Source organism: Haliotis rufescens, unplaced genomic scaffold (assembly GCF_023055435.1).
Source record: "Haliotis rufescens isolate VD_foot unplaced genomic scaffold, xgHalRufe1.0.p SCAF_10, whole genome shotgun sequence".
NCBI classification, from domain to species: Eukaryota; Metazoa; Mollusca; class Gastropoda; order Lepetellida; family Haliotidae; genus Haliotis; species Haliotis rufescens.
The window spans coordinates 4,278,611-4,305,510 of record NW_025963780.1 but is presented as its reverse complement, the minus strand read 5'-3'; the positions used below and the strand labels follow the sequence as shown (position 1 = coordinate 4,305,510).

General features: G+C 44.4%; 1 protein-coding gene across 1 annotated transcript; it reads left to right on the top strand.

Moving 5' to 3' along the window:
* Window positions 1–1,263: 1,263 nt before the first annotated feature.
* Window positions 1,264–13,719, top strand: LOC124148028. The gene is made up of 4 exons (XM_048391569.1): window positions 1,264–1,318; window positions 2,313–2,396; window positions 4,996–6,888; window positions 13,403–13,719. The coding sequence occupies exons 1-4, from the start codon at window positions 1,264–1,266 to the stop codon at window positions 13,717–13,719; spliced, it is 2,349 nt and encodes a 782-aa protein (XP_048247526.1).
* Window positions 13,720–26,900: the final 13,181 nt, after the last annotated feature.

Sequence of the window (26,900 nt, the reverse complement as noted above, 5' to 3'; positions counted from 1 at the left end):
ACGGGACAGAGGACTTAACAGAAGAGGCCCTGATAGAAGAGATTCAGATGGTCGAGGCGACCAGGACCGGGCCCCCGTGGATAGTTATCAAGCGGAGGAAAGTGACGTGGATGAGCAAGAGGACCCATGAGAGCCTAGCCGCAAGGGTGATGCAGTTAGACGGGATATGGGCGTGAATAGAGGTCCAGTTCGCAGAAGCCTCGAACGAAGGGAAGGAGCAAGAGACCAGCCCCAACGCCATAGTACCCCTAACCTAACATATGACGGAAGATCTGGTTGGTCAGGCTTCTACCTCAAATTCCAAACATTGGCCCGCAGAGAGGGTTGGTGGGAACAGGAGAAAAAGGATCAACTCACATTAGTGATGCGAGACGTGGCAAGTGACTATATAACTATGTGTCTGGACCGGGACCCGGACTTGTCCTTTGAGGATATGGTGTTTAAACTACAAAAACAGTTTGAACGCAGTGAACTTGCAGAGACGGCACAGATACGATTCCCTACCATGAGGCAAGAGGGGGGAGAGACATTAGAAGACTGGGCACATCGATTATTGGCCACGTCTGTGGTAGCTTTCAGGGATTGTCCAGACCAGTTCATCGATCGCCAGGTGATAATGCGTCTCTGTCAAGGAGGCTGGACAATTCGTGTCTAACATGAAACCAGGGACCCTGGAGGTCGCCATTGCAAGCTTGCGCCAATACCAGCATAACAAACAGGCAGTGTATGGAAGGGCCCGTCGGGAGATACGGCAGGTTGCTATGTACCCCAGTGATCCAGAGCCAGTGTGCATCATACATGTACCTGGCTTTAAGTATTTAAGATTGTCCCCGCAAGAGCCCCAGCGAGGAGAGAAAGGTGTCCTTTGTAGAGCCGTCTGGGGGCATGACTTTAAACATCCGCCTATTTTGGCTACTCAGCCTACCTTGTTTTTTGGCCCATGTCATAAGTAGGTCCAATTTAAAGGTCAAGGTCGCGGGATAAGAATTCACACAATTGTTCTGAAAAGACTTTAAAAATGATTGCATTTTAAGAAATTAAGTAAGGTAAAAGTAACTGTCAGGGCATCAAGGTCATGATCATCAACACAATTATATCCTGGGTTTTTTCATTTCAGATTAGGAAATTGGACTTCCTTTGGTCATGGTCACTTCTGGTGACCAGTCGGAAGGTCACATGGACACTTCTGAGTCTCAAGGTCACTTGCCCATTTCTGATGTTGACATGGCCAGTTCAGACGAGTAACCTGAAGGTCAACTGGTAATGGCAGGTTCAGCTGAGCACGAGGAGGACCTTGACCTAGTGAGATTAGGTACAGGTGGGTGTCACTGTTGCCCTCTTTAGTGTCACGATGTTTGTCATTTATGAAATAATTTACCCAGGAACAGTATTTACAATTTTTTTCAAAAGCAACAACTGAAACTAATCAAATCCTAGGAACATTATTAACTATTTCTCTGATCAGGAAATGTGTTACTTCAGTAATCGAGATTGGTGTTGGCAGGACTCGGCTAATATGCTGGCCGGCTAAACAAATGCTAAGACTCTGTCACATTTGGTCCTGACCCGTGAAGATTCCGGGGTAGAAAAGGTCTTCAGCAACCCATGCTTGTCATAAAAGGCGACTAACAGGATCGGGTGGTCAGGCTCGCTGACTGGGTTGATTATTTACAGACCACCGTCATGTAGCTGAAATATTGCTGAGTTCGGCGTTAAACAACAACAACAACACCACCACATTTGGTCCTGGCAAGTACTTATCTACAAAAAGTGAATTTCTGATAGCATGGATTGATTGTAGAATAAGTAGAGATGGTGCACTTTCCTAAAAATTACCGTAGGAAATTAATTTTTAAACTTAGTCTTGAAAAAAACTTTTGATTGTTGTCATGGACGCATTCTGTGAATTATAGCAATGAGCTCCAAATGTTTTTTAATTGCTGCATTTGAAGTCTTCATTTTATAACATTCCAAGGCATACAGGGAGAGTTGCTTCACGCATTTGGCTAGTGATTTAAAAAACTAGCTGTTCGATTATACTTTACTTTTCTGAATAGACTGGCTAGTGTTATTGATGTTGCCAAAGAGTTTAAATGCATAATTTTCGGAAAATGACAAAATAAATATGTTCAATCCTTTTAATCGATTTATGTCCCTATAAATATGATAAGGGCATTAAACAATAAACTCTTGAAAGCAATATTCCTGGAGTGTTAAAATGTAAAAAAAGAGAAAACCCCTCTCTGATGCACTGCATCTGATTCAAAGGTTTGTTACCATGGTTACTGATGATTCCTCATTGGTGTTGACAGGTGACCATCCTCCAGGGAACTCCCAGGTGGCCAACACTCTGAACATCATCACAGGACAGGCCGGACAAGGAACACTAGGAAGAGGTGAGCGTTCATGGCTGAAAGATCAAATTCAATTGACAACTAGATCTTGTGGAAGATTCATGTGCAGGTGCTGATGATATAGTTGGAATCGTACAATGGATTATGATTCTTATGATTATGGAAAGGGCTTTGTCACTTATATGTATTAATGTCATCATATTAATTACGTGTTTATCTGGTCCAGATTTGATGATTTACAGACCACAACCATACTGCTGGAATATTGCTGAGTGTGGCTATAAACGGTTTAACAAACAAACAAACAAAAAATAGAAAGGGGGGCTTTTGTTGAAAGGTAAAAGGGACGCAACACTGGCTTCAATCTCATTAAAATCAGATCTTATATGTGAGTGAGTGTGATAAGATATGTGAGTGAGTCTCGCTAAACAAAGATCTGAGGACCCCTGATCCCATTGCGGGTCAAATCAGAACGACCTTTCATCTGACCAATCAAAGTGTCGCTTACAAGAGACGTGAAAATGACAGTCGGAATGTGTTTTCTAATCATGCAACCTCAAACAAGTTAAGACTGGGTATTCAAAATGTTAATCGAGAACTGTGTCAACATGTATTTCAAGCATAGTCTGAAATGGAAGTGGCCAGGTTGAAATGAGTGCCTTATAGCTCGAGAAAGCTGCTTTCTAATTGGCTAATGCCGACTTTTTGTTAGTTGTTTCAGTGGTCTGTCAAAGTTCGCGAAAGGTCGTTCTGACGTGACCCGTAATGGGATGTCCTCAGATCTTTGTTTGGCAGCAGTGAGAACTTAGATCTGATTTTAATGAGATTGCACTGGCTTCTACCCGGCTGTCTAACACTACCCGCTGGGGCTCACCAGCTGCAGTGAGTCGATTTCTTGGCCAACACAACTGAGCGTGACAAGAACCTGTGCTACCGTCTGTAAAAACAGCGGAAATAAACACTGAGCAACATCTATACACATTTCTGAGCATTGATGGGCTACCCTTGTCTATGAACATTTCGATATTACAAAGGGCACATATTAATAAATTTCTTCAACCTTAACAAATAAAAAGACAAAAAGAACATCCAGAAGCTTATCGGATGGTGTAATTTTGAAATTCTTGTACTACTTATGGTTATAGTTTGAGAGAAAAAAGTACCCCTGCTGCAAAAGCATGTTCGGATTTCTGAATGAATGGATGATAAGATGACAGAGATTGTTTTGGATCCTATTTCTGACATCCATATGTCAATAGACCTATAATATTAAAGAAACACATTGGATTTAGACTGTAAATTAACATGATTAAGCCCCACTTTGCCATTGCATGGTTATTGGCTACCGGATGTAAACTGAATGAGAGGATAACAATTTCCCCGGCCTATTAAATATGTGCATAAATCAAACAAAGTATATGTCACATACCTCATATACCTTGTGAGCACAAATAAGATTATGACGGATGACTAAACTGCAACATGAAACCCTCATATGAACCTCAGTTGAACCATAACTTGCTGCTCAGTTAATGACTTAATGTCAGGTATAATTAGTGGTAGAACCACTCAGATTGCCTGACAAAGACTATGCAAAATAACTCAATAACGCTCCCCTGTACTTTCTGAGGGTGTCAAGGATTAACAGCAATCAGTGGTTCGCACTTGGCATTTCTCCAATCTCATTAAAATCAGACCTCAGTTCTCGCTACTGCTAAACAAAGATCTGAGGACATCCCGTTAGGGGTCACGTCAGAACGACCTTTCATCCGACCAATCAGAGCATCGCTTACCAGATCATGAAAGTGACAGTTGGAATGTAATTTCTAATCATGCAACCTCGAAAACTTTAACTCTGAACAATAGTTACGGGTTTAACGACTGAATCCATACCATCTAGACCATCTATTAGCCATTCAAGAATGTACTTTTGTTCAGGTTTCAAATTTGTAATCAAGAATTTGTCAAAATATGTTTTGAAGCGTAGTTGCCAATTTGAAATAAGTGCCGTAAAGCACAAGAAAGCTGCCTTCTGATTGGTCATTCCATTGGTCGGTCTGACGTGACCCGTAATGGGATGTCCTCAGGTCTTTGTTTAGCGGTACACCATTGGCAGACATGTATTTCAACATCAAACTCTACCCACCCCTCTCAATGAACTCGTTGTTGCTCCCACTGATGAGGGGAACAACACAAGTCAAGCTGACATTTGTGGTCATGGACAGAATCTTAGTCTAACAAAGATTTGATACCGCTAGTGGACAAATCAGAATGCTGCACTTTATAACATACAACTCCAACCATTCAGACTAACACAAAGATGTTTGACACTAGGGGGGAAACTACATCATGCAATGGTACGATACACATTACTGATCCAAGATACATTACTTATTTCAGCATAAGTGACACTCCCCACCCCTCTAATCGAAACTATCGATATTGCTAACTGAAATCGATACAATTGATCGGAAACTGATTTAACAATCAATTTATTGACTTAAAGTGCTTACCAATAGCAATTTGTCGATATTTTGATTTATCGTGACACCCGACTATGAAATAGCCAACTATGTTGTTTTGCTCTATGTTTGTATCCTAATGTTTCCTTGTGTGGTAAATGCTTTTCATTTGTTCACAGATACTCTGGATTTACGCACAAACGAAGCGAGGAAGATGTTCGTTCAAACTGAAGCCTGCAAAGAAGTGAAACGAAAACTGAAGACATTTGGTCATGTGACCATCTGCGGGGCTTCTGGAGAAGGCAAGACAACGATGGCTCTGGTGTTGGGTTCACAGTATAGTTCTAAGGGCTACGAGGTCGTGTTTGTGGACAACCTGGAGAAGTTTGACTTAGACCTCTGTCTGAGTAGACACCCCAGAGTATTTCTCATAGTAGATGACATGTTTGGTACTGTTGGATTATCTGCGAATACTTCACAGGTGAAATCCTTTCTAAACAATCTTCTCCTCCATTTAGAACAAAAGCAGCCAGCAGGGGAACTGCAGTCAGAAGAAGATGACGGAGATAAATCCAGAAAGAAAGTGCAGGGCCAAAGAGAAAGTCAAGCAAAGGATGTTCGTGTTATCTTCACGTCAAAGTCATACAACTTCCATGATGGACTTGCAAAACTGCAGTACTACAGTTTCAAACTGTTCAAGAGTCAGACAGTAATGGATTTAACTACACAAGATAAATACTGGCTTTCTGACACCGAGAAAAGGACAATATTTGAACGACACAGGAATGCTCTTGGTGACTGCTCAATGCAGCATATACCTGATTACAGTGAGCTGGAAATCAATTCAAATATCTTTGGATTCCCTCTTATTTGTAAACTTTGTTTTGAATTTTCATCATTCTTCAAAAATGCAAAATCATTTTTCAAGGAACCACTGTTTTATCTTAGGTTAGAACTAAAGCATTTGCTTGAAGAGAGAAACGATCGATCAGCCATTTTGGCTCTGATGCTACTGTGTGAAAACAAATTGGACCTGACCAAGTTAGACAGTGGAGGTGAGGACAAGAAAATGGACAGCCTGGTCAAAACTGTTTTACAGCTGATGGCTGATGCTACACGTTCAGGCATGTACAAAGCAGCTAAAAGTTTGAGAGGTACATTCTTCACCAGAGGAGACACTGTTGGCTTTGCTCATTCTTCAATCTATGATGCTTGTGCCTGTGCCTTGTACAATATCAGTCCAGTCTTTGTTTTGAAGCACTGCAGTGATGACTTTCTGTTTGAAAGACTACAAGGTGATAAGGTTGATGAAACGAAAGTTGACGATCATCTCCATTTGATATATGTCTCAGAGAATTATGATGACCTCATAACCACAAGGTTTGCACAGTCAATTAAACAAGGACAGTTTTCTAAATCAGTGACACATCCAATTCTCAAACAAGACAGAATAGTTTCTATTTTGCTCAGCAAACTTCAGTGTGATGGGACAAAACATCTCCATCAGGATTCTATGGAGGAACCGTGGCTTCACAGGAAAGAGAAAGGAAAATATTTTCTGTACTGGGCTGCTCTTGGACATAATGCACATCTAGTCACAGATATAGAACACACAACTGGAGAAGAGTTCACTCAAGGAGAGATCAGTGAGGCAATGGAAGGATGTGCACAAAGCAACAATGTGACAGTATTGAAATGGTTGTTCACCAGGAGTGAAAAACATGACCATCTATTGACACTGAACAGACTTTTGCTGGTAGCAGCTGAAAATGGCAGCTCGGACACACTTGTATGTCTACTGCAGGAAGGCGCTGATATTTACACAAGTGACAAGAACATGCAAAATGTCTTTCATCTGGTCTGCAAGTCAGGAATGGAAAAATCCCTCAAAGTCTTGTTAAACTGGAAACCAGGGAATAATGTTATAAACTCTATTGATGTGAATGGCAGAACCCCTGTCATGGTTGCAGCACACACAGGATCAGAGGGATGTTTTCAGTTACTGAGCAAAGTATCACAAATGGATGTGATAGACAAGAATAGATATGAAATTATTCACCTTGCCTGTGCTGGTGGGAACACAGCTATAGTACAACATGTCCTGTCTCCTTCTAACATCAACAGTAGAGGGGAGCATGGATTGACACCAGCAATGGCTGCAGCTTTCAAGGGATATCAAAGTGTGTTTGACCTCCTTGTGTCAAACCAAGCTGACCTCACTCTGGTGTCTACATCTGGTGATAGTTTACTTCATCTTGCCTGTCAGGGTGGGAACACAGCTATAGTACAACATCTCCTGTCCCCTTCTAACATCAACAGTAGAGGGAGACATGGATGGACACCAGCTATGACGGCAGCTGTCCATGGACATCAAAGTGTGTTTGACCTCCTTGTGTCAAAGCAAGCTGACCTCACACTGGTGGATACATTTGGTCAAAGTTTACTTCATCTTGCCTGTCAGGGTGGAAACACAGCTATAGTACAACATCTCCTGTCCCATTCTAGCATCAACAGTAGAGGGATGCATCAATGGACACCAGCTATGAAGGCAGCTGTCAATGGACATCAAAGTGTGTTTGACCTCCTTGTGTCAAACCAAGCTGACCTCACTCTGGTGTCTACATCTGGTGATAGTTTACTTCATCTTGCCTGTGATGGTGGGAACACAGCTATAGTACAACATCTCCTGTCCCCTTCTAACATCAACAGTAGAGGGAGACATGGATGGACACCAGCTATGAAGGCAGCTGTCTATGGACAGAAAAGTGTGTTTGACCTCCTTGTGTCAAAGCAAGCTGACCTCACACTGGTGGATACATCTGGTGATAGTTTACTTCATCTTGCCTGTCGTGGTGGAAACACAGCTATAGTACAACATGTCCTGTCCCCTTCTAACATCAACAGTAGAGGGATGCATGGATGCACACCTGTGATGATGGCAGCTGTCAGTGGACAACAAAGTGTGTTTGACCTCCTTGTGTCAAACCAAGCTGACCTCACACTGGTGGATACATCTGGTGATAGTTTACTTCATCTTGCCTGTCAGGGTGGGAACACAGCTATAGTACAACATGTCCTTTCTCCTTCTAACATCAACAGTAGAGGGCAGCATGAGTGGACACCAGCTATGACGGCAGCTGTCAGTGGACATCAAAGTGTGTTTGACCTCCTTGTGTCAAAGCAAGCTGATCTCACACTGGTGGATACATCTGGTGATAGTTTACTTCATCTTGCCTGTGATGGTGGGAACACAGCTATAGTACAACATCTCCCATCTCCTTCTAACATCAACAGTAGAGGGGAGAATGGATGGACACCGGCTATGAAGGCAGCTGTCAGTGGACATCATAGTGTGTTTGACCTCCTTGTGTCAAACTAAGCTGACCTCACACTGGTGGATACATCTGGTGATAGTTTACTTCATCTTGCCTGTCAGGGTGGAAACACTGCAATTGTACAACATCTCCTGTCCCCTTCTAACATCAACAGTAGAGGGGAGAATGGATGGACACCGGCTATGAAGGCAGCTGTCAGTGGACATCATAGTGTGTTTGACCTCCTTGTGTCAAACCAAGCTGACCTCACACTGGTGGATACATATGGTGATAGTTTACTTCATCTTGCCTGTCAGGGTGGGAACACAGCTATAGTACAACATGTCCTGTCTCCTTCTAACATCAACAGTAGAGGCAGACATGGATGCACACCTGTGATGAAGGCTGTATTCCATGGACATAAAGATGTGGTTGACCTCCTTGTGCAGCACAAAGGTGACCTCACACAGACATTAATGAGACATTGAATGTGTAGCTCAGAGGGGAGGACATCCTACACTAGCCAAGTATCTACAAACTGTCTGTTATCAAAGAGGACAGCAAGATACTAGATAGCTATAAATCACAGATAAGTAGATGCTTTTGTTGCGTCCTGACTATGTCTTTTACATATCAGTATTTGAGTGAGTAAGGTTTTTACGCTGCTATTAGCAATCATCCAGTAATATCAAGTCAGGGGACACTAGAAGTAGGCTTCGCACATTGTACACATATGGGGAATTGAACCCAGGTCTTTGGTGTGACTAGCAAATGTGTCATAATTCCGAAGCTGGTACCTAGCTCATGGGGGTAAATAACATGTCTAATTTGAAAATTCACACTAAAATTAAACTGTTCTGAGGACCAGTAGAAGTCCAATGGTTGTAGTCCTCATTGACCAGTAGCAAGCGAATGCTATGATTCTCAATGCTTCTGTTTTGCTACAAATTGGAATTGAATAAAACTGACAAAAAATGTAAACAAAGAAAGTACCGAATTCGACGTAATAAGCGCCCACGGCGATATTGCTAATATATTGGCTAGTGAACAATCCCAGTTAGCACCCCTTCCGATTGATCAATGTACACAAGACTTATTTATTCGTGTATGATACACACTCGTGTGTTATACGCACCGTTAATTATGGGGAAATAACATTCTAGACAAATTTATCTATTGTACATAAACATTTCAGGCTGTCAGCATAAACCACGAAATTTATCTTTCAACTCACCAAAATAATATTCTAATAAGAGCCCCCTTTTTCAAGTGCGCTTATTACGTCGAATACGGTATTTGTGTCTTGTTCAAGCATTGTTCGATGGAAAGGTGTTATAACAATACTCTTTTAGTTGAATGAGTTTACATATGGTTTCTGGGGGGCACGGGTGGCCCAGTCGTCTAAGGCGCCGCGATTCGCTGTGCAGAGTTGCGTCCCTTGGGCACGCCAGAAACCTATGATTGTGGGCTCGAATCCCGGTTCGCCCAGATTATGTTTCTAGGTTTGTCAGCACCATACCCGTGCTCGTGGGTTTCACTGAAGTGGTAAACGTCTGATACCTGCATCACTTGGGGCTTTCCTCCCACATTAAGCTGACACGCCGTGATATAACTGGAATACTGTTAAGAGCGGCAATAAACCCAATTCACTCACACTATATGTTTTTCTTTATTGTAACAGACCACATTACATAGTGGAAAATGCATAAGGTTTTGATTTCAACAAATAAGTTGGGGCCCTTTTATGTTCAGAAATATATATATAATCTGTTCCCCAAAATGCTTGAGAAATAATTTATCCCCAGGTCTTACTGTAACGGGGATGAAATCCGTCATTTTTATATTTGTATCGATTAGATTTGATTTGATTTATAGGTATGTGGAGGTTGTTCAACAGACAGCAGCTTGTATGCTGTGTTGTAAATAGTTGTCTGTCTATCTCTATTTCAGGTATATAAGGGCCATAGCTTGATCAGGTCATAGGGCTAGTTCATTCTACGTTTAAGGGAAGTCAGGTTTTCCATTTAAGTGTCATTGTTTTACTGTCTTGATCGAAGGACTGAAGCTTAGTTCTTTGCTTTGATTGGTGAATCTGAATGTCTGTGTCACCAGCCATCTTAACAACTGTCACCATTCGTCGCAATCATTTCATTGCCCCACAGTACAGATCAGTTCTCACGTTAATATTACTTACTAAACTTTGTCTTGTGTCTAAAAGTATATTAATCTTACTTATTGCATTAATAACGTTTGGTAATCTAATTTTTGTGATTTTGTTAATAGTGGATTTGATGAGCCTGAATGTGTCTGTGGATCTGTGATATGTTGGATCTCATAGTAATGGCTGTGTACTCAAATTATATGCATATTGTAAGCTTTATCTGTATGATTATCCCATGTGTAATAATCAGGAATATTGTAAATATGGACATAAAGCTATTTAGAAAATGTATACATTGTCTGCATTGTGTATTCATCATCAAGTCGTTGTTTGACACTATATGAATGTTTTTTAATCATGTTTGTGTGTTTGTTTTTTGTTCAACTCTGCACTCAGCAATATTCCAGTTCTATGACCGGGGTCTGTAAATAATCAAGTCTGGACCAAACAGACCAGTGATTGATATTATGAGCATCAATCTATACAACTGGGATATGATGACATGCATCCACTCGATCTACACAACTGGGATACGATGACATGCATCCACTAAGTCAACAAGCCTGACCACCCGATCCGTCAGTCGCCTCTTACAGCAAGCATGTTAGGTGAAGACCTATTGGGGATCTTCACAGGCTTATCTATCATGTACCTAGGCTACTGCATGTCCATTGGAATGCTTGTGCATATATATATGTTTGGTGGACTGTCAGTAATGTTCAGCAAGCATGTAATATATAGCTGTTTGTTGAATGAATTACTGTGATGAACTTGTGTAATTGTTATGCTGCCTATCATATCCTTTATACATCATTTATTTAACAACATCCAAATCTCTTTAATCAGGATTTTGTTTTGTGTAGGCGGGCAGGAATAAGTAAGAACATTTCTATGCTGACAACTGCTTCATGACATTGACATTTTTTCGATGTTGATGCCTTTTTTTCCCCCGGCATATAATGCTGGGTGAAATGGCAATCAGCCAGTCTGTCTGTCTGTCTGTCTGTCCATCTGTTTGTCCGTAATCATTTCCTTTCCTGGGGCAGAACTCGAAAACCATTCAGTGTATTTGATCGAAACTTGGCAAATCTATCAGTCACATACTGAAGTGGTGCCTTTTGATATTTTGGGATTTTTCGAGTTTTTTATTTTTTAAATGTTTATGGAAAGAAGTTGGACATAGACTCCATGTGGGATCGGGTTTGTTTCCGGGGAAGAATTCGAAAACCATTCAGTATATTTGATCGAAACTTGAAAGATGTATCAGTCACATACTGAAGTGGTGCCTTTTGCTATTTTTTTATTTTTTTATTTTTAATTCTTGATTTCTATTGAAACAATTTGGACAAGGATGGGGTTAGGTGTCTCATGTGTAGCACAACTTGAAAACCGTGAAAGAATTTTCATCCAAACTTGGTACATGTGTTAACCAAGGGCTTAAGTGATTCCTTTTGCTATTTAGGAATTTTAACAAAAATCTATTTTTCCCGTATTAAACTGCGGCATGGTGTCTCTGGCTAGTGTAAGCCTTAACTAGTACAAACAGACACACACACACATGCATGCACGTCGCTCTTGACAGGGACCTTAAACCCCATTTCAACTCACCTCTCTTGTTTATTTTAATAGTATATCTTATTTATGTATGAAGATTTATGACACATTTTTATCTTACATTTACATTAGTTGTCATAAGTCCTAAAATGCACATATTGAAAAGGACAGACACAATCTCCTTCATATGAACAACCCACACAGTGATTTCGGTTTAGGGCCGATCCCATGCAACCTGTGCTTTGCCCTTACGAGGCAGGCCAATGGGGTAGCCTTGTGGTTGAAGCGTTCATTTGTCAGGCTGAAGGGAGCACCTCCGTGGTCTAGTGGTAGAATGGCCGCCCAGAGAGCGGAAGGTCCGGTGTTCGATCCCAGGCCGCATCATACCAAAAGACGTTAAAAGATGGTACTTGTTGTTACCCTGCCTCGTGCTCGGCATTAATGGGCTTAAGCAAGGAATGGTCCGCTCGGCGTCGGTAAACTGTGTCTGAGTGGGGTATGTTTAACTGCGGCATGATATGTCAGTGGGCTAGGAATATAAAATCGGCATTCGTCCGGACTAGTACAAGCACACACTGGATACCCCGATCGTGATATTGCTGGAATATTGCTAAACACGGTGTAAAACCGTACTCACTCACTCCCGTACAAAACGACTATAGATGATTCCGTGACCTGGGTGTGGGGAGTTGCTCATAATATCAGTCACTGGTTTCCCTGGTTCAGACTCGATTTGTTACACACCTATGCGGCGTTAAATTATCTTGTCGGTGTTTGCTGAAAAAGGCCCTGAGTGCCGTTGTACAAAACAAGCTTAGTGCTACGACTGTCGTAAGTCTATTTAAGTTATGGTAGTTACGATCACCTCAGCTCTAAGATCGCTTATAACGCCACAACCGTCTTTTCCTGGTGTGATCTCTACACGTGCATATAATGTATATGAAAAGGGCACCGAGTGTCGTACAAAACAAGCTTAGTGCTACGACTGTCGTAAGTCTATTTAAGTTATGGTAGTTACGATCACCTCAGCTCTAAGATCGCTTTGTACAACGCCACAGCCGTCTTTTCCTGGTGTGATCTCTACACGTGCGTATAATGTATATCAAATGTATCTCGGGGCAGTGGGGTAGCCTCATGGCTAAAGCGTTCGCTCGTCACGCTGAAGACCCAGGCTTGATTCCCCAAATGGAAACAATAAAAGCCGCGTAAAACCACACTCACTCACTCAAATGTATTTTCTTATACAGTGGACCCGAAATGTTTGCCGTAAGAGGCGACTATGCTTGTCGTGGGAGGCAACTAACGGGATCGGGTGGTCAGGCTCGCTGACTTGGTTGATGCATGTCATCGTATCCCAATTGCGTAGATCGATGCTCGTGATATCAATCACAATATTGCCTTGTCCAGACTCGATTATTACAGATCGCCATCAGATAACTGGAATATTGCTGAGTGCAGCGTTAAACAAACAAACAAACAACCTGTAAACAAATCGTCACATTGACTTTGCAGTACTTCTTATATTCCCTACATCACTACACATGACTCTGGGAACAGGCGTGGATGTGACGTCACTACACACGACTCAGGGAACAGGCATGGATGTGACGTCACTACACATGACTCAGGGAACAGACATGGATGTGACGTCATTAAACATGACTCAGGGAACAGGCATGGATGTGACGTCACTATACATGACTCAGGGAACAGGCGTGGATGTGACGTCACTACACATGACTCTGGGAACAGGCATGGATGTGACGTCACTAAACATGACTCGAGGAACAGGCATGGATGTGCTGTCACAATACATGACTCAGGGAACAGGCAAGGATGTGACATCACTTCACATGACTCTGGGACAGGCATAGATGTGACGTCACTGCACATGATTCGGGGAACAGGCATGGATGTGACGTCACTATACATGACTCGGGGAACAGGTGCGGATGTGACGTCACTACACATGACTCAGGGAACAGTCATGGATGTGACGTCACTAAACATGACTCGGGGAAGAGGCGTGGATGTGACGTCACTACACATGACTCTGGGAAGAGGCGTGGATGTAACGTCATTATACATGACTCAGGGAACAGGCGTGGATGTGACGTCACTACACATGATTCGGGGAACAGGCATGGATGTGCTGTCACAATACATGACTCAGGGAACAGGCAAGGATGTGACGTCACTTCACATGACTCTGGGGACAGGCATAGATGTTACGTCACTGCACATGATTCGGGGAACAGGCATGGATGTGACGTCACTATATATGACTCAGGGAACAGGCGTGGATGTGACGTCACTACACATGACTCAGGGAACAGGCATAGATGTGACGTCACTACACATGATTCGGGGAACAGGCATGGATGTGACGTCACTATACATGACTCAGGGAACAGGTGTGGATGTGACGTCACTACACATGACTCTGGGAAGAGGCGTGGATGTGGAGTCATTATACAAGACTCAGGGAACAGGCATGGATGTGACGTCACTATACATGACTCGGGAGAATAGGCGTGGATGTGACGTCACTACACATGATTCGGGGAACAGGCATGGATGTGACGTCACTATACATGACTCAGGGAACAGGCGTGGACGTGACGTCACTACACATGACTCTGGGAAGAGGCGTGGATGTGACATCACTATACATGACTCAGGGAGCAGGCGTGGATGTGACGTCACTACACAAGACTCAGGGAACAGGCATGGATGTGACGTCACTACACATGACTCTGGGAAGAGGCGTGGATGTGACGTCATTATACATGACTCAGGGAACAGGCATGGATGTGACGTCACTACACATGATTCGGGGAACAGGCATGGATGTGACGTCACTACACATGATTCGGGGAACAGGCATGGATGTGACGTCACTAAACATGACTCAGGGAAGAGGCATGGATGTGACGTCACTACACATGACTCTGGGAAGAGGCGTGGATGTGACGTCACTATACATGACTCAGGGAACAGGCATGGTTGTGACGTCACTACACATGACTCGGGGAACAGGCATGGATGTGACGTTACTACACATGACTCAGGGAACAGGGATGGATGTGACGTCACTACACAAGACTCAGGGAACAGGCGTGGATGAGACGTCACTATACACGACTCAGGGAACATGCGTGGATGTGACGTCACTACACACGACTCAGGGAACAGACATGGATGTGACGTCATTAAACATGACTCAGGGAACAGGCATGGATGTGACGTCACTATACATGACTCAGGGAACAGGCGTGGATGTGACGTCACTACACACGACTCTGGGAACAGACATGGATGTGACGTCACTAAACATGACTCAGGGGAACAGGCATGGATGTGACGTCACTATACATGACTCGGGGAACAGGCGTGGATGTGACGTCACTACACATGACTCTGGGAAGAGGCGTGGATGTAACGTCATTATACATGACTCAGGGAACAGGCGTGGATGTGACGTCACTACACATGATTCGGGGAACAGGCATGGATGTGCTGTCACAATACATGACTCAGGGAACAGGCAAGGATGTGACATCACTTCACATGACTCTTGGGACAGGCATAGATGTGACGTCACTGCACATGATTCGGGGAACAGGCATGGATGTGACGTCACTATACATGACTCGGGGAACAGGTGTGGATGTGACGTCACTACACATGACTCAGGGAACAGTCATGGATGTGACGTCACTAAACATGACTCGGGGAAGAGGCGTGGATGTGACGTAACTACACATGATTCGGGGAACAGGCATGGATGTGACGTCACTATACATGACTCAGGGAACAGGCGTGGATGTGACGTCACTACACACGACTCTGGGAACAGACATGGATGTGACGTCACTAAACATGACTCAGGGGAACAGGCATGGATGTGACGTCACTATACATGACTCGGGGAACAGGCGTGGATGTGACGTCACTACACATGACTCTGGGAAGAGGCGTGGATGTAACGTCATTATACATGACTCAGGGAACAGGCGTGGATGTGACGTCACTACACATGATTCGGGGAACAGGCATGGATGTGCTGTCACAATACATGACTCAGGGAACAGGCAAGGATGTGACATCACTTCACATGACTCTTGGGACAGGCATAGATGTGACGTCACTGCACATGATTCGGGGAACAGGCATGGATGTGACGTCACTATACATGACTCGGGGAACAGGTGTGGATGTGACGTCACTACACATGACTCAGGGAACAGTCATGGATGTGACGTCACTAAACATGACTCGGGGAAGAGGCGTGGATGTGACGTAACTACACATGATTCGGGGAACAGGCATGGATGTGACGTCACTATACATGACGCAGGGAACAGGTGTGGATGTGACGTCACTACACATGACTCTGGGAAGAGGCGTGGATGTGGAGTCATTATACATGACTCAGGGAACAGGCATGGATGTGACGTCACTATACATGACTCGGGGGAACAGGCGTGGATTTGACGTCACTACACATGATTCGGGGAACAGGCATGGATGTGACGTCACTATACATGACTCAGGGAACAGGCGTGGACGTGACGTCACTACACATGACTCTGGGAAGAGGCGTGGGTGTGACATCACTATACATGACTCAGGGAGCAGGCGTGGATGTGACGTCACTACACAAGACTCTGGGAACAGGCATGGATGTGACGTCACTACACATGACTCTGGGAAGAGGCGTGGATGTGACGTCATTATACATGACTCAGGGAACAGGCATGGATGTGACGTCAGTACACATGACTCTGGGAAGAGGCGTGGATGTGACGTCACTATACATGACTCAGGGAACAGGCATGGTTGTGACGTCACTACACATGGCTCGGGGAACAGGCATGGATGTGACGTTACTACACATGACTCAGGGAACAGGGATGGATGAGACGTCACTATACACGACTCGGGGAACAGGCGTGGATGTGACGTCACTACACACGACTCAGGGAACAGACAGTCACTTGGAAATGTCAACAGGGTATTAAAATTTCAGAATGCTTTTATGTATGTTTGATTCATATTTGGCCAAAGTTTGAAGTGTTGAATCATATCTTAGAGACAATATTATCTCCAGAATCAAGTCTGATACATAGAGAATCTCCCCCGAGTGTCTTTTGATATCAAATATATCAACACGAGTTGATAAAAGTGGAAAAATTCAGAGGCTTGCCGAGGATTTTTGCCACTTTTATCAACGAGTGTTGATATATTTGATATCAAAAGACACGAGGGTGAGATTTTATTTATCATCCGACATCATTTTTTCAACTTTTTCAATTTGTAGACAGTAATTAGCAGTGTCTTCAGTGTAAAAAGTACTGCAAACAGCTTCAGTAGCAGAGCCATTAGTGATGTCATTTGATTGTGACGTCAAGGTAACAATGACGTCACAATGGTCTGCAAAGCATTGTGATGTAATTTCATTGCAGCGATATCTACAGTGTAGATATCGCTTGATCTCACCCAAGCGATATCTCCTGTGGGAGCCAGTTTTTGATGATAAATGTCTCTTAAACCACACCTATTCATGCCGTATTACAGCGCGACATGGATAATGTAATGAGACGATGCAGCGTTAGCGATGCGATAGGCCTTACTCTGTAGATGGTAATCTTGCAAGGATCACACTCGTAAGGGAGGGCGACAAAGTGATGTCCCCTCTCGCTCGTTAAATCAACGGCCAGTTTGGTAAAGAAATGGGAACAACATCAGAATGACAAACAGAGTGAAGTTAAAGAAGATTCTTTAGGAAGATTCAGTCTGTCAGGTTTCTGTATTTATTCATGCTAGGGGATTCTGAAAGTTTTGCCAAGTGGGAAAGTAGTCCATTAGTGTTTCTCATTTCTAGAATTGTGTCATTCATACAGTTAAGAATATAGGTTTGCAGTTTCTTGTCCAATAGAAAAGACAAATTTGTGTGAACTTCACGTTAAAGGGAGACTACACTCAGGTGTACCACTTTATCATCCAAAACTGGCCCCCACCAGAGATATCGCCTGGGTGAGATCAAGTGATATTATAGATTGAGATTATCCTATCAGGGAGCAGTCGTGGATGTGACGTCACTACACAAGACTCAGGGAACAGGCATGGATGTGACGTCACTACACATGACTCTGGGAAGAGGCGTGGATGTGACGTCATTATACATGACTCAGGGAACAGGCATGGATGTGACGTCACTACACATGATTCGGGGAACAGGCATGGATGTGACGTCACTAAACATGACTCAGGGAACAGGCATGGATGTGACGTCACTACACATGACTCTGGGAACAGGCATGGATGTGACGTTACTACACATGACTCAGGGAACAGGGATGGATGTGACGTCACTACACAAGACTCAGGGAACAGGCGTGGATGAGACGTCACTATACACGACTCGGGGAACAGGCGTGGATGTGACGTCACTACACACGACTCAGGGAACAGACATGGATGTGACGTCACTACACAAGACTCTGGGAACAGGCGTGGATGTGACGTCACTATACATGACTCAGGGAACAGGCGTGCATGTGACGTCACTACACACGACTCAGGGAGCAGGCGTGGATGTTTACGTCACTACACAAGACTCGGGGAACAGGCGTGGATGTGACGTCACTACACACGGCTCAGGGAACGGGCGTGGATGTGACTTCACTACACAAGACTCAGGGAACAGGCGTGGATGTGACGTCACTACACACGACTCGGGGAACAGACATGGATGTGACCTCACTACACAAGACTCAGGGAACAGGCGTGGATGCGACGTCACTACAGACGCTTCAGGGAACAGACATGGATATGACGTCACTACACACGACTCAGGGGAACAGACATGGATGTGACGTCACTACACATGACTCGAGGAAGAAACATGGATGTGACGTCACTACACATGACTCAGGGAACAGACATGGATGTGACGTCGCTACACACGACTCGGGGAACAGACATGGATGTGACGTCACTAAACATGACTCGAGGAACAGACATGGATGTGACGTCACTACACATGACGCAGGGAACAGACATGGATGTGACGTAACTACACATGACTCGAGGAACAGACATGGATGTGACGTCACTACACACGACTCGGGTAACAGACGCGGAGGTGACGTCACTACACATGACTCAAGGTAACAGGCATGGAGGTGACGTCACAACACATGACTCAGGTAACAGGCATGAAGGTGACGTCACTACACACGACTCAGGGAACAGAAATGGAGGTGACGTCATGGGCAGAAGCTCACGGTGTCGGTAGTGAGTGAGTGAGTATGGTTTTACGCCGCTTTTAGCAATATTCCAGCAATATCACGGCGGGGGACACCAGAAATGTATTGTACCCATGTCGGGAATCGAACCCGGGTCTTCGGCGTGACGAGCGAACGCTTCAACCACTAGGCTACCGTCGCTAGTGCTTTGAAGTCAAATGTTGATTCTTTGTCAGTTTGCCATGAGACACAACGAAACGAATGTACAAATGCGTCAATCCAGTTTATTTATTGCAAGATGCATCTAGTTCCGTCTTACTTGATCCTCCGCTGGTTCGTCATGTGCATCAAGGTCACAAATCTCAAACTTGAAACGACGTTCCCTTGGAATGAGATAATTGCATGAAAGTCAGTAATTTTTACACAATATAAACCATTGATCAACCTGTAAAACCAAAACGTTAATAGTTCATAGGCATTATCTCTATAATATATATACGAATCTAAATATATAAATATCATCGCAGTTACTTTTGACAGTTAGTATAAATCAACATTGTCACTTGGAAATGTCAACAGGGTATTAAAATTTCAGAATGCTTTTATGTATGTTTGATTCATATTTGGCCAAAGTTTGAAGTGTTGAATCATATCTTAGAGACAATATTATCTCCAGAATCACGTCTGATACATAGAGAATCTCCCCCGAGTGTCTTTTGATATCAAATATATCAACACGAGTTGATAAAAGTGGAAAAATTCAGAGGCTTGCCGAGGATTTTTGCCACTTTTATCAACGAGTGTTGATATATTTGATATCAAAAGACACGAGGGTGAGATTTTATTTATCATCCGACATCATTTTTTCAACTTTTTCAATTTGTAGACAGTAATTAGCAGTGTCTTCAGTGTAAAAAGTACTGCAAACAGCTTCAGTAGCAGAGCTATTAGTGATGTCATTTGATTGTGACGTCAAGGTAACAATGACGTCACAATGGTCTGCAAAGCATTGTGATGTAATTTCATTGCAGCGATATCTACAGTGTAGATATCGCTTGATCTCACCCAAGCGATATCTCCTGTGGGAGCCAGTTTTTGATGATAAATGTCTCTTAAACCACACCTATTCATGCCGTATTACAGCGCGACATGGATAATGTAATGAGACGATGCAGCGTTAGCGATGCGATAGGCCTTACTCTGTAGATGGTAATCTTGCAAGGATCACACTCGTAAGGGAGGGCGACAAAGTGATGTCCCCTCTCGCTCGTCAAATCAACGGCCAGTTTGGTAAAGAAATGGGAACAACATCAGAATGACAAACAGAGTGAAGTTAAAGAAGATTCTTTAGGAAGATTCAGTCTGTCAGGTTTCTGTATTTATTCATGCTAGGGGATTCTGAAAGTTTTGCCAAGTGGGAAAGTAGTCCATTAGTGTTTCTCATTTCTAGAATTGTGTCATTCATACAGTTAAGAATATAGGTTTGCAGTTTCTTGTCCAGTAGAAAAGACAAATTTGTGTGAACTTCACGTTAAAGGGAGACTACACTCAGGTGTACCACTTTATCATCCAAAACTGGCCCCCACCAGAGATATCGCCTGGGTGAGATCAAGTGATATCATAGATTGAGATTGTCCTATCAGGGAGCAGTCGTGGATGTGACGTCACTACACAAGACTCAGGGAACAGGCATGGATGTGACGTCACTACACATGACTCTGGGAAGAGGCGTGGATGTGACGTCATTATACATGATTCGGGGAACAGGCATGGATGTGACGTCACTAAACATGACTCAGGGAACAGGCATGGATGTGACGTCAGTACACATGACTCTGGGAAGAGGCGTGGATGTGACGTCACTATACATGACTCAGGGAACAGGCATGGTTGTGACGTCACTACACATGGCTCGGGGAACAGGCATGGATGTGACGTTACTACACATGACTCAGGGAACAGGGATGGATGTGACGTCACTACACAAGACTCAGGGAACAGGCGTGGATGAGACGTCACTATACACGACTCGGGGAACAGGCGTGGATGTGACGTCACTACACACGACTCAGGGAACAGACATGGATGTGACGTCACTACACAAGACTCTGGGAACAGGCGTGGATGTGACGTCACTATACATGACTCAGGGAACAGGCGTGCATGTGACGTCACTACACACGACTCAGGGAGCAGGCGTGGATGTTTACGTCACTACACAAGACTCGGGGAACAGGCGTGGATGTGACGTCACTACACACGGCTCAGGGAACGGGCGTGGATGTGACTTCACTACACAAGACTCAGGGAACAGGCGTGGATGTGACGTCACTACACACGACTCGGGGAACAGACATGGATGTGACCTCACTACACAAGACTCAGGGAACAGGCGTGGATGCGACGTCACTACAGACGCTTCAGGGAACAGACATGGATATGACGTCACTACACACGACTCAGGGGAACAGACATGGATGTGACGTCACTACACACGACTCGAGGAAGAAACATGGATGTGACGTCACTACACATGACTCAGGGAACAGACATGGATGTGACGTCGCTACACACGACTCGGGGAACAGACATGGATGTGACGTCACTAAACATGACTCGAGGAACAGACATGGATGTGACGTCACTACACATGACGCAGGGAACAGACATGGATGTGACGTAACTACACATGACTCGAGGAACAGACATGGATGTGACGTCACTACACACGACTCGGGTAACAGACGCGGAGTTGACGTCACTACACATGACTCAAGGTAACAGGCATGGAGGTGACTTCACAACACATGACTCAGGTAACAGGCATGAAGGTGACGTCACTACACACGACTCAGGGAACAGAAATGGAGGTGACGTCATTGGCAGAAGCTCACGGTGTCGGTAGTGAGTGAGTGAGTATGGTTTTACGCCGCTTTTAGCAATATTCCAGCAATATCACGGCGGGGGACACCAGAAATGTATTGTACCCATGTCGGGAATCGAACCCGGGTCTTCGGCGTGACGAGCGAACGCTTCAACCACTAGGCTACCGTCGCTAGTGCTTTGAAGTCAAATGTTGATTCTTTGTCAGTTTGCCATGAGACACAACGAAACGAATGTACAAATGCGTCAATCCAGTTTATTTATTGCAAGATGCATCTAGTTCCGTCTTACTTGATCCTCCGCTGGTTCGTCATGTGCATCAAGGTCACAAATCTCAAACTTGAAACGACGTTCCCTTGGAATGAGATAATTGCATGAAAGTCAGTAATTTTTACACAATATAAACCATTGATCAACCTGTAAAACCAAAACGTTAATAGTTCATAGGCATTATCTCTATAATATATATACGAATCTAAATATATAAATATCATCGCAGTTACTTTTGACAGTTAGTATAAATCAACATTGTCACTTGGAAATGTCAACAGGGTATTAAAATTTCAGAATGCTTTTATGTATGTTTGATTCATATTTGGCCAAAGTTTGAAGTGTTGAATCATATCTTAGAGACAATATAATCTCCAGAATCACGTCTGATACATAGAGAATCTCCCCCGAGTGTCTTTTGATATCAAATATATCAACACGAGTTGATAAAAGTGGAAAAATTCAGAGGCTTGCCGAGGATTTTTGCCACTTTTATCAACGAGTGTTGATATATTTGATATCAAAAGACACGAGGGTGAGATTTTATTTATCATCCGACATCATTTTTTCAACTTTTTCAATTTGTAGACAGTAATTAGCAGTGTCTTCAGTGTAAAAAGTACTGCAAACAGCTTCAGTAGCAGAGCCATTAGTGATGTCATTTGATTGTGACGTCATGGTAACAATGACGTCACAATGGTCTGCAAAGCATTGTGATGTAATTTCATTGCAGCGATATCTACAGTGTAGATATCGCTTGATCTCATCCAAGCGATATCTCCTGTGGGAGCCAGTTTTGGATGATAAATGTCTCTTAAACCATACCTATTCATGCCGTATTACAGCGCGACATGGATAATATAACGAGACGATGCAGCGTTAGCGATGCGATAGGCCTTACTCTGTAGATGGTAATCTCGCAAGAATCACACTCGTAAGGGAGGGCGACAAAGCGATGTCCCCTCTCGCTCGTCAAATCAACGGCCAGTTTGGTAAAGAAATGGGAACAACATCAGAATGACAAACAGAGTGAAGCTAAAGAAGATTCTTTAGGAAGATTCAGTCTGTCAGGTTTCTGTATTTATTCATGCTAGGGGATTCTGAAAGTTTTCCCAAGTGGGAAAGTAGTCCATTAGTTTTTCTCATTTCTAGAATTCATACAGTTAAGAATATAGGTTTGCAGTTTCTTGTCCAGTAGAAAAGACAAATGTGTGTGAACTTCACATTAAAGGGAGACTAAACTCAGGTGTTGTGTCCACTTTATCATCCAAAACTGGCCCCCACCGGAGATATCGCCTGGGTGAGATCAAGTGATATCATAGATTGAGATTGTCCTATATCTAGATATGATGCACAAAGTGAAATTGGACATCCTGTAAATAGTCATGCCTGGGCCTGACAATCGGAGTACAATGACGTGCCATCAACCAAGTCACCGAGTCTGATCAGCCGATCTGGGGCCTGACAATCGGAGTACAATGACATGCCATCAACCAAGTCACCGAGTCCGATCAGCCGATCTGGGGCCTGACAATCGGAGTACAATGACGTGCCATCAACCAAGTCACCGAGTCTGATCAGCCGATCGGGGGCCTGACAATCAGAGTACAATCACGTGCCATCAACCAAGTCACCGAGTCCGATCAACCGATCTGGGGCCTGACAATCGGAGTACAATGACGTGCCATCAACCAAGTCACCGAGTCCGATCAGCCGATCTGGGGCCTGACAATCGGAGTACAATGACATGCCATCAACCAAGTCACCGAGTCCGATCAGCCGATCTGGGGCCTGACAATCGGAGTACAATGACATGCCATCAACCAAGTCACCGAGTCCGATCAGCCGATCTGGGGCCTGACAATCAGAGTACAATCACGTGCCATCAAACAAGTCACCGAGTCCGATCGGCCGATCTAGGGCCTGACAATCAGAGTACAATGACGTGCCATCAACCAAGTCACCGAATCCGATCAGCCGATCTGGTGCCTGACAATCGAAGTACAATGACGTGCCATCAACCAAATCACCGAGTCCGATCAGCCGATCTGGTGCCTGACAATCGGAGTACAATGCCGTGCCATCAACCAAGTCACCGTGTCCGATCAGCCGATCTGGGGCCTGACAATCGGAGTACAATGCCGTGCCATCAACCAAGTCACCGAGTCCGATCAGCCGATCTGGGGCCTGACAATCAGAGTACAATCACGTGCCATCAACCAAGTCACCGAGTCCGATCAGCCAAGTCACCGAGTCCGATCAGCCGATCTGGGGCCTAGCAATCGGAGTACAATGAAATGCTATTAACCAAGTCACCGAGTCCGATAAGCCGATCTGGCGCCTGACAATCGGAGTACAATGACGTGCCATCAACCAAGTCACCGAGTCCGATCAGCCAAGTTACCGAGTCCGATCAGCCGATCTTGGGCCTAGCAATCGGAGTACAATGAAATGCTATTAACCAAGTCACCGTGTCCGATCAGCCGATCTGGGGTCTGACAATCGGAGTACAATGACTTGTCATCAACCAAGTCACCGAGTCCGATCAACCGATCTGGGGCCTGACAATCGGAGTACAATGACGTGCCATCAACCAAGTCACCGAGTCCGATCAGCCGATCTGGCGCCTGACAATCGGAGTACAATGACCTGCCATCAACCAAGTCACCGAGTCCGATCAACCGATCTGGGGCCTGACAATCGGAGTACAATGACGTGCCATCAACCAAGTCACCGTGTCCGATCAGCCGATCTGGGGCCTGACAATTGGTTGGTGGTTGGTTGGTTGCACTCGGCATAATCCAGCTATGTGACGGCGGTCTGTAAATAATCGAGTCTGGACCAGACAATCCACTGATTGATATCATGAGCTTCGATCCAGGCAATTGGGATTGATGACATGCTTCAACCAAGTCAGCGAGCCTGACCACCCGATCCCGTTAGTCGCCCTTTACGACAAGCATAGTCGCCTTTTACGGCGATCATGGGTTCCTGAAAACCTATTCTACCCCGGATCTTCACGGGCCCCTGACAATCGGAGTACAATGACATTCTATCAACCAACACATCGAGTCTGATCAGCCAATCTGGGGCCCGATTCCAACCCGTTACCCCATGGGGGGAGAACATGGACGAGGCACTGAAATGAACATCAAAGAAAAACTACCGGAAACTCATCAGTACTTTTCAAGTGTACTCAACTGAAATATCAAAAGTACTGCACCTCCAAATTTGAAGTGTAATTGCACGTTCTTTTCAATGAAGGGATTTTCAAAGGGTACACGGTGTATTGACACATCATCTGCCTGTAGAATGGTCGCCACTTTAACCGCCCGACCTTGTGGGTGTGTTTCCAAGAGCTCTATGCTGTAGAGAAAATCAGGTTTGATGACAGAAAGTGAATGCATCTTTACTGCTATTGTTTTTATAGAAAGTTCTACCAACTTGAAAGTTGCGATTGCGACTGAAATGACATAGCGTTCTATCCAAGAAAATCAAAGATGGCATATCAGTGGCATGCACCAGACTGGCATGTCATGTCAACTATTGCCACTGTGTTGAACATTAATCACGCTGTAATCAGTCGATTCATTAGAAAACACACATTGACGGGACATGTGAGGGACTTTCCGAGATCAGGATGTCCAGTGTTAGAGAGGACAGGGTCCTTGTACGCCAGGCAAAATGGCTGCCTACTTCAACTTGTTCTGTTTTTCATCATCACTGGCACACCCACACCCACACCAGTGTGTCCCCTAGCACCACTAGGCGTCGACGGATTGCAGCAAGATTAAGAAATAAAAGACCAATAAGACGTCCACCCCTCTCATCCATCACATGCCGGACTATCCAGCCTGGTGTCAGGCTCAGCACAGCGGAACTTGAGGTCATGGAGGAGGATCATTGGTCTGAGAAGAGTCGGTTTATATTGTACCACACTGATGGCAGGACTCGTGTCTGGAGACAAAGAGGAACATCTTATCATCAGTGCAACATCCAGAAAACAGTGGCAGTGGCTAAGTGATGGTGTGGGGATGTTGCTTCTTTGATTATGACCTTGATTTGGTCACTGTTCAGGGGACATTAAATGGACAAAGGTACCAAGATAGCATATTGGATGGTTTTGTTGTGCCTCATTTGGAAAAAACATCCATTACTACACGTCTTGTCTTCATGGACGACTAGCCAGACCCATCGAGGACGACCTGTGACAAATCTCCAGAACAACACCATTGAGACTCTACCTTGGCCTTCTGGGATGCCAGACCTGAATCCAATCGAGTATCTATGTCAGTTTGGACGTAGGATTACAGCCGTGAACCTTCCAGTACAGAATCTCCCAGAATTTGCCCAGGCATTGCATCAGCAGTGGCAACACATGGGTACAATGTTACTAAGACACGTACATGTTGTTCTGTCAATCTCATTCCTGACAGGGGGGCATGGGTGGCCCAGTCGTCTATGGCACCGCGATTCGCTGTGCAGAGTTGCTTCCTTTGGGCACGCCAGAAACCTATGATTGTGGGTTCGAATCCCGGTTCGCCCCGATTATGATTCTAGGTTTGTCAGCACCATACCCGTGCTCGTGGGTTTCACTAAAGTGGTAAACGTCTGAGGCCTGCATCACTTGGGGCTTTCCTCCCACATTA